Source organism: Cetorhinus maximus, chromosome 21, assembly GCF_964194155.1.
Source record: "Cetorhinus maximus chromosome 21, sCetMax3.hap1.1, whole genome shotgun sequence".
In the NCBI taxonomy this organism is placed as follows: Eukaryota; Metazoa; Chordata; class Chondrichthyes; order Lamniformes; family Cetorhinidae; genus Cetorhinus; species Cetorhinus maximus.
Genome location: NC_135899.1, coordinates 10636156 through 10645588, shown reverse-complemented (window position 1 = coordinate 10645588; position 9433 = coordinate 10636156). Strand labels below are relative to the sequence as shown.

General features: G+C 46.1%; 2 protein-coding genes across 2 annotated transcripts in view; both read left to right on the top strand.

Annotated features, from left to right (window-relative positions):
* The window catches only part of LOC144695670 (uncharacterized), a 278313-nt gene that overhangs the window by 184976 nt on the left and 83904 nt on the right, over positions 1-9433 (top strand). The window lies entirely within an intron of this gene.
* LOC144695442 (E3 ubiquitin-protein ligase TRIM39-like) overlaps positions 4688-9433 on the top strand; it is a 29402-nt gene continuing 24656 nt past the window's right edge. Inside the window, 4 exon segments of the mRNA XM_078566328.1 lie at positions 4688-5098; positions 5489-5722; positions 8526-8548; positions 9234-9288. Of these exon segments, the coding sequence (XP_078422454.1) occupies positions 4688-5098; positions 5489-5722; positions 8526-8548; positions 9234-9288 (723 nt within the window).

Genomic DNA, 9433 nt, shown 5'->3' with positions numbered 1-9433 from the left:
CCCCCTTCAATTTCTTCCCCCGCCCGCTTCCAGCCCTCCCCTGCCTGGCTCGGTGTGCACATCATGTGCAACTCAGCATGGTCGACGTCATCTCCCAGGACTGGCTGCGAACGCCTGAGGAGCTGGGAGTGGAGCTCTCCCGAGTATTTGTTTCCTTCTTGGCCCCTTTAAAAAAAACGGTTTCCTTTCACATTTCCGAGGGAGTTGCTTTGCTGGGAGGGGAAACAGTTCCTGGTCTTTAAGGACTAGAGGGTTTTGGGGATAGTGCATGAGGGGAAGGAGTGTTTATTTCCGGTGTTCCAGCTATCATGACCAGGGGTCAGGGTTAAAGAGCAAACTGGTTTACCCCTACCCGTCAACCCCCGATGTCTGTTTGCGGGTGAACAAGGACAACTCACATTTTTTCAAAATTCGTTTTACGGGATGTGGGCGTCGCCGGCTAGGCCAGCATTTATTGCCCATCCCTAAAATTGCCCTTGAGAAGGTGAGAAACTGGGTTAGAAATCTTTGGCCTTGGCTGGTAGAACAAAACGGGCGCTACCGCACCGACCTCCTGCTATGCGCCACGCCCGTTATTCCATTCCACTGGCCGCAATGGAACCAGATATCGGGCGGGACGCATAATGGGTCGTCGCTGTCATGCCATCCGGTTCGGCGTTATCCGACCAGACGAATTGCCAAGGCCAGGATTCAGCCCTAGTCCGTTAGCTGGCAGCTGTAACAACGGGCGAAGGGCGGCCCAGCGTTTTCGACGATTCCAACCTCCTGTTCGCTCATTCTAATGATGGTGGAAAATCGTAGGCTGGTAAGGATGCCGATAGAAAACCCTGAACTTGGTGCCAGAGCCCCCAGGGTAAGCCAAGGAACTGAGGCTGCAATGGCCAGTATCTTCTTATTGCTGTTGTCAGACTGGTCCAGTAGCGTCATATCAATCCAGCGAGTTTTTATTTATTTATTCTTTCATGAGTGTGGGCGTCACTGGCAAGGCCAGCATTTGTTGCCTATCCTTAATTGCTCTTGGGCTGAGTGATTTGCTAGGACTGATTCACAGGGCAGTTAAGAGTAAACCACATATTGTGGATCTGGAGGCACATGTAGGCCAGGCCAAGTAAGGACGGCAGATTTCTTTCCCTCTAGGGCATTAGTGAACCAGATGAGTTTTTTTTTACGACGAGTGTCTAGGTAACCTACCTGCGTTGCTATCTCGGGGACTGAACAAAGTGCTAATTGCTGTGCAAGGGATGCAGGCAGGAAGAGAAGATTTCTAACTTCACGACTGGAGCCTGTGTATTACGACATGATTAACAAGAATGTTCAAAAGAACCTGCCAAGACGCCAGTTCTGTGACAATGGGGCTTCCCTCCTAAGCGAAATTTAAATGACACGAAATAGAGGTGTTCAAATTTATGAAGGTTTCTGATAGAGTAAACGAGAGCAGGTAACCGGAGGACGCAGTAATCAGCAAAAAAACCAGGAGCAAAATCAGGGAAATGAATTGTACACAGCCTGTTGATGTGATCTGGGATGCACTAACTGAACGGCAAGAGGGAGCAGTAACTTGCAAAAGGAATTGCATAAAATACCTGATGGGGAGAAATTTAAAACTATGGGAAAAGGGCGTGGCGGGGCGGGGGGAGGGGTGGGGGTGGGGAAATGGGACTAATTGGATAACTTTTTCAAAGAACGGTCACAGTCATCGCTGTCTGATTCTTGGACTTTGCAGCAAGAGACATGTTTCATTGTTGCTTCCAAAGAAAATGATCTCAGGAAAGGCATCCTGACCCCGCTGATGCAGTTAAGTTGTTCAGCAAGGTCAGCATTGCCTTAAAGTAACTGAGTGTTATTACAGAACGCGTATTTAACATTGCAACGTTGTTACAGCGATGGTTACTTAGAATTACACAAGGACGTTTGAAACAGATGCCAAATTCTGTTTGACTGCTTAAGTTGGTGAAGGGGCTGAGGTGCGTGCGCGTGTGTGTGTGCGTATGTGCATGTGTATGTGTGCGTGTTTGTGCGCTTTGTTTATGTGTGTGTGCGTGCGCGTGTATGTGCGTGTGTGTATATATGTGTGTGTGTAAATGTGTGTATATGTGTATGTGTGTGTGCGTATGTGTGTGTATGTGTGTGTGTGAGTGTGTGGGTGGGGGATGGTGGGGGGAAGCGGGGAAGGCGTTGGTGCTGGTGGGGGCTGGATTCCGACGGCCGCTCGTTATAGCGAATGCATGAACCCATCCAACACACAATAGAAACTCCTCCTCCACCCCCTCTCCTCCCCCCTCGTTCCACCCACCCAAGTTTCAATAAAGACAGGGTAAAATGCATTGGCTCAGTTTAAAAAAAACACTACTTCGATTAAACTGTAAATTTAATGGAAATTACAAATAGCATACGGAGGTCCATTCAACGTTCACAGACTATGTACAATAAAAGATCTCTGAAATTATGGCTCGAAATATTTTTGTTAAAACATGTGGACTCAGAGTGCTAATTTCAGAGAGTAAGATTCCTTTGTCCAGTTCAAATGCCATCGGCTAGATGCCCCTGAATGTATCACACAATTTATTAAGCTGATGGCTGACTGATAGCTTCGGCCACGAATGGCTCATTTATTAAGGTGTCAAGTGGTAATTGGATTTCTCCAGATGATCCCTTAAGTATTCCTGAATTATGAGCGAACATAATGTAAACATATGTGTGGAATCATAGAAAAATAAACAACGTATTTCTTTGATAGAACAGGATTGGAGATGCCCCCACCGAGAGAGTTCCACCTTTGTATTAGATCATGGAGGATTTTCAGCATAAATTCACTTGCTAGATATGCTCATGCGAGGTTACCACAAGCATGCCTCAGTCCGTGTCCATTTTCAGCAAGACCTGGACAACACTCAGGCCTGGGCTGATTCGTGGCAAGTAACAATCGCGCAAGTGTCAGGCAATGACCATCTGCAACAAAACAGAATCTTACCATTTCCCCTTGACATTTAATGGCATTAACTGGGGGCTCCCATTGACCAGAAACTGAACTGGAATAGCCATATAAATCAAAAGCAGAAAATACTGAAACAACTCAGCAGGTCTAGCAGCATCTATAGAGAGAGAAACAGAGTTAAAGTTTCGAGTCTTCTTCAGAGCCATATAAATGCTGTGGTTGCAAGAGCAGATCAGAAGATAGGAATCTTGGGGCGAGTCACTCACCTCCTGACTCCCCAAAACCTGTCCACAATCCAGAAGACACAAGTCAGGACTTTGATGGAATACTCTCCACTTGTCGAGATGAGTGCAGCCCCAATAACACTCAAGAAGCTCGACACCATCCAGGTCAAAGCAGCCCGCTTGATTGGCACTCCATTCGCAAGCATTCACTCCCTCTACCACCGATGCACAGTAGCAGCAGTGTGTACCATCTACAAGATGCACTGCAGGAATTCTCCAAGGCTCCTCAGACAGCACCTTCCAAACCCGTGACCCCTACTACCCCGAAGGACCAGGGCAACAGGCTGACGGGAACGTTAGCCCCTGCAAGTTCCCCTCCAAGCCCCTCACCATCCTGACTTGGAAATATATCGCATTTCCTTCACTGTCGCTGGGTCAAAATCCTGGAACTCCCTTCCTAACAGCACTGTGGGTGTACCTATACCTCATGGACTGCAGCAGTTCAAGAAGGCAGCTCACCACCACCTTCCCAAGGGCAACTAGGGATGGGCAATAAATTCTGGCCGAGCCGGTGACGCCCACATCTCATGAACCAATAAATAAAAAAAAACTACCCACTTGCCATCCCATTTTCACAATCTCGATTAAATCTTCCAGATGAACCAATTAGTTCTAAATTTCCGGCCCTGTCTCCCAGCATAACTTGCGTGAAATATGGGCAGAAACCTTGGCGATGGAGCAACTGGTAAAAACGGATCTTTACACAGCCTTTCGAGGGGTTTGAGACCATCCAAGGGAAGCTGCATGGAAAAACCAGAAGTTCAGGGGTGGCATTTGAGGCCCCCGTTAAACAAGGGGGTCCATTTTGGGGATGGATGGTAGGTAACCCCGGAGTCCCTTCTGCCCCTCGCCCAAATTTCATCCAAAGATCTTCAGGAGTCGGGCAAGAGGCCCAAGATTCCCTCAGACCCTTTCCCTGGATTTTCCTTACTTCCCACCAAAACGCACTCAGAGCGAGAGGGTCTCGGTGAATTTCGACCCCACGCTCTCTTTTCCCAAGCTCTCTGGATTCGGTTTATTTCCTGTTTAAATGCAGCAGCTGTGATCTCAGATAGCCAGTTTCGCCGAGTCTCTTATTGGGGAGAGGAAGGCGGGAGGGGTGGGGCGGAGTTGGGGGAGTGCGGTAGGGATCCCACTGAATTAAGGTGGACAGGCCTCTAGCGGAGATCCAACGTCTTTGGGTCTACCTTTGCGTTAGTCCCATTACATTGGGTCCTTACCAGGGATTCCTCCGGTCGCGTTGCTCCGCCCCTCCCCCCCTCCCCCCTCCCAGTTGCGACAGGAAGCTTTTATTGACATTCCATATTTGGAAAGAATAGAAGTAGCCAGTTTACTTAGAGAGCCAACGATCTCAGGTCGCCCATGCGCGGAAGACAAACACCCACGCTGATGGCAAAGTCACACTCCCTTCATCCACAGTTACATTTGATAACGCGGCAGCACTCTGAGAGTCCACGCATTCTGGACCATGACCTCTGAGTATCCGAACCAGAGTTTGAGAGCTGAATTCGAGTGTCCCATTTGCGGGAAAATCGTTACGGACGCGGTACCGCTGCAGTGCGGGCACACCTTCTGCCGCGACTGCGCCCCGCGGTACCGCCAAAGTGACGGGCTCTCTTTCTGTCCCAAATGTAAGCGAAGGAAGCAGCAGGTCTACGAGCCTTTGGAGGGTCTCGCCGTGAAAGCCACAGATCCCCAAGAGAATAAGAAAGGGAAAAAAGGAAACCACCCCTTTTGCGAGGAACACCAGGAGGAGGTGAAGTTATTTTGCGAGACAGAGCGAAAATTGATCTGTGTGTATTGCCTGGATAGGAGGGATGAGAAGAGCCACACGGCTCATAATTTTATGCTGCTAAACGAAGCTGTTGACATGTACAAGGTAAGGGACCGACAGACTTTGTGGCGGATTATTAATATCATTTGGCTTGTCGCATTAATCTTTAACAAACATTTCCACCCCCACCCCCTCCTCCCCATTTTGAATTTCAATTCCAGGAAAAAATCAACACAATCCTATTCTCCCTGAAGCAGAGGAAAATCTCGTATCAAGATTTTGAACTTAAACAACAAGAGAGCATCTCTGAAATCAAGGTAAATTCCAAGAGGGTAGGTGTAAGTCCCACTAGTACGGGTAGTGTGTTATGCACCCCAAGTCCATTTAGCTGAGCCCTCTCCTTGTGCATTTGCAGAAGTGTGAATTAAACATGGTGCTTGTGACCCGGGATAGCTTTCGTTCCTTCCCTAACAAGCCATTTTCTTATCTTCACAGGAACAGTCAAATAAATTGCACACCCTCATAGACTCTGAATTTTCGAAGTTGCGCAACCTATTGGACGAAAAGGAGCGGAACCTGGTCAAAGAACTAAATGTGGAAAAGGATGATATTTTGGGCAGAATGGAAACCAATCTCCGTGAAATCCAAGGCAATTCGCAAGACGCTCAGCAAAAGCTATCGGGTATCGAGATGCAATTGAGCATGGATGACGGAGTCACTTTACTCATGGTAACGCGGCTAGTTTGGTCACATAAACTCTTCTCTCGTTTAATTTATGTTGTTTTGTAAAAATAAAAAATGGCTGTTGCTGGCCCTCGCCATTTCGCAATCCCAGATGATGTGGAGCCGGCTCACTCTAGGGTCACTCCATCAAGGCCTTCTGCTATTTTCATTCCTGGATTCATCAATCACTTACCATCATCAAGCAAGAATGCGCTTTGCTTTCCGTAGCTTCGCCAATGCGATGGGCTACGAGGCGGTCATGCGTTCCATGAATCAAATTAGATTCAGAACCACATGGGTGTCCTGTTGCGTGGTTGAAGGAGGCATTAGCACAACCCGAATGTCAATGCAAAATACTGCGGGCGATGGAAGCCTGAAATCAAAGCAGAAAATGCTGGAAATACTCTGCAGTCCTGGCAGCATCCTGGGAGAGAAAAGAACAGAGTTCCCGTGTCAGGCCTGAACTGGGAAAAGTTAGGAATGTGTTAGGTTTTGAGCAAGTGAAAGGGGAAAGCGGGGCGAAGAACAAGGTTGAATGCCTGTGCTGGCTGAGGGTAGGAGAAATAAAATGAGAAAAGGCTACATGGCGCAAGGCCAAAGGGAGTGGTCATGGGACCAGCAAAAGAAAACAACGGATGTGCCTAGAGGAGGTATGAAGAACAGTAGAGCTGGCGGCTCAACGCAAAGTAAAGGGAACAAGAAAGAAACGTTATAAGAGGCCAGCGAGCACAGAAACACGCAACAAAATGGGGACAGAGGTTATGATCTAAAATTATTGACCTCAATATTGAGTCATAACCTGCTTCCCCACTCCCTTCTCACCTCTCCATTGGGTGAAATGCCCACCTTTTTCCTATCTAATAGATTGCAATTAAAATGGCCCAACTGTACACCACCCACAAGGTGAACATCCTTTAGCTCCTAGGCGTCTTTGACATCCAGGGTCACATCACAACTTTCCTGCCTACTAATCCTGAATGTTTTTTTTTAACGGTTTTTACAAAGCATTCACAAAAGAGGTCGTGAAAACCTGCAAATCTTTCCCACAAAAACTATGGATGCAAGGGTCAATAAACGTTACAGTTGAGATGGATAGATCAATGTTGGTTGACGACACCAAACGATACGGAACCAAGGCGCGTGCATCCGCTTAAGGTAGAAATCGGCCTTGGACTAGCTGAATGGCGGGACAGGCGTGAAAATAGGCCTGAATGGCCTATTCCTGTTCCGCGTGGCCGTCTTGTGTGTATTTGTAACATTCCTATAACACTTTAGTTCCCTACCACACTGTACCACACTGGTCTCGTGCTTTAGGATTGCTTATCTTTAATGGATTTAGCAATCACTGTAGATGTTCCCATTCTTCTAGGCCCCAGTTTCCCCTTGTCAATATTATCTGGTTTTTGTATGCCAAGCATCTGTTGCCCAGATTCCCATATTTAATCAATGTCATGTGAGCTCACGTATCCTCACTGCTTTTTCCTTCCTGTCAAATGTAAATGCTTCAATATTCCCGAACAGTTTTGCAGTTTTTATTTTGTGATCTCTTATTTTTTTAAAAATTACTCCTCCAAGTGCCGGGTTTATTTTCCACAGGGAATTGACAGTTATTGACAATTGAGATTTTCTTTGCAAACGTTTTTTCCAGCATGATAGCATGCAACAACAAAAAATGGCCTTCATTTTCCAGACCACTCCTTGCATGGGAGCTTTCAGCGTCCTTAAATCATTTCCTACGTTGTAATTTAGCCCTTCCTGCGCATCCAGTACCTTCTGTCATTTATCTTCAATGTGCATACATCTGTAGGTAACCATAAGACCATAAGACATAGGAGCAGAAGTAGGCCATTCGGCCCATCGGGTCTGCTCCGGCATTCAATGAGATCATGGCTGATCTGATAATCCTCAACACCACATTCCTGCCTTTCCCCATAACCTTTTATTCCCTGTTTAAAAATCTGTCTATCTCCACTTTGAATATACTTTAACGACCCAGCCTCTGCAGCCCTCTGCAGTAAATAATTCCACAAATTCACTATCCCTCTGAGAGAAGAAATTCCTCCTCATCTATGTTTTAAATGGGCGACCCCTTACTCTGAGATTATGCCCTCTGGTCCTAGACTGTCACACAAGGGGAAACAACCTCTCATAATCTACCCTGTCAAGTCTTCTAAGAAACCTATATGTTTCAATAAGGTTGCCTCTCATTCTTCTAAACTCCAATGAGTACAGGCCCAATCTACTCAACCCCTCCTCATAAGAAAATCAACCTAGTGAACCTCCTCTGGACTGCCTCCAATGCCAGTATATCTTTCCTTAGATACCAACACATCATCACTCCCGGATTCCTCACTACTCACCTTGATACATCCAGAATCTCCGTGCACCTTCCCACTCCATATTGGTCCTAACGACGTTCTCTGGCTTCTGAACTACCTCTTCTTCCTCGGTGCCTTGGTCTTCTGCATTGCGAGTTAGTGCTCGATCTTATCAAATGGTTGAACCAGCTTGACGGGTTGAATGGTCCACTCATGCTGTTCCTATCTTTGCACAATCTGGAGGTGTTTTCCATGCCTTTACAGTTCCTCTTTCAGCCAGTGCATTCCCTATTCTCTTAGCTCTGGTCTCCTCCAGGGCCTACTCCAGTTTCTTGCAGACCCCGTGCTTGTTTGCAAGGTACCCTGTCACAGCTATCCTGTGACTCACCCGCGGTATTGAGTACCACCATGCTGCAAAGCCCTGTCTAGCTTAGTCTGTTTGTGTACTGCTGTCTGCTGCGTGTTAGCATTTGTATTCTTATCTGTTTCAGGAGGATGCACCCGAGGAGCAGAGGTATGGCATCTTTCAAAAAGCTATGTAGTCGCATGTTGAAATGTTCATTTAATTTCCACTGTTGAATATTTCATGTTTACATTAGTAGTGAAGAAGAGTATCAGCCAAAAATAGTGGAAGGCAGTCTGACCCTGGGAGCATTTAAAGGACCCACCCAATATCGAGTGTGGAGACATGTAATAGAAATTCTCAACCCTGGTATGTTGGTCTTTGACTATTCCTTAACTCGCAAAGTCCTCATTAATTGTACTTATCTCCAGGATACCAGACACGAGAGTAAGACTGTAAATAACATTCATACCCACTTTAATAAGAAAATAAATGAAAGCACATGCCTCTTAAACTCAGCTTTTAATGGAATTATCACGATAATCAAAACTATCCAAGAAGAAACTATCAGGTGAATCAATCCATTGATAAAAAACAGCAACCCGGTCATCCAGCCTGTCATTGTGGTTTCTTTCATGGTTTAACACTGGAACAGTGACGCACAGGGATATTCACCAATAATTTTCGAATGATGATAAGAAGAAACTTTAAACATGTAACATTTACATCTGTGATTGAAGGGAAGATTAGAAAAGGTACTTTTAGGCTCTGGAATATGGGGAAAGCTGAAAATATTTGCATTTAAAACCAAGTAAATTAAAGCAGTAATGGTTTAACCAACCTTTTGTTTTCACAGTGGCAATAATGAGTATAAGGGTAAATGTCCAATGGGCCCAGGAGGACTCCAATTGGTAAAAACTACAGGCAACTCTCGCTTAACTAAGGTTACTACCCAAGATATTTGGGGCTAATATTTCAGAATAGATAGAGAATTGGCCAACCAACAGGAAACTGAGAGTCGGGTCATTTTCAGGTTGACAAACTGAAACGAGTGAA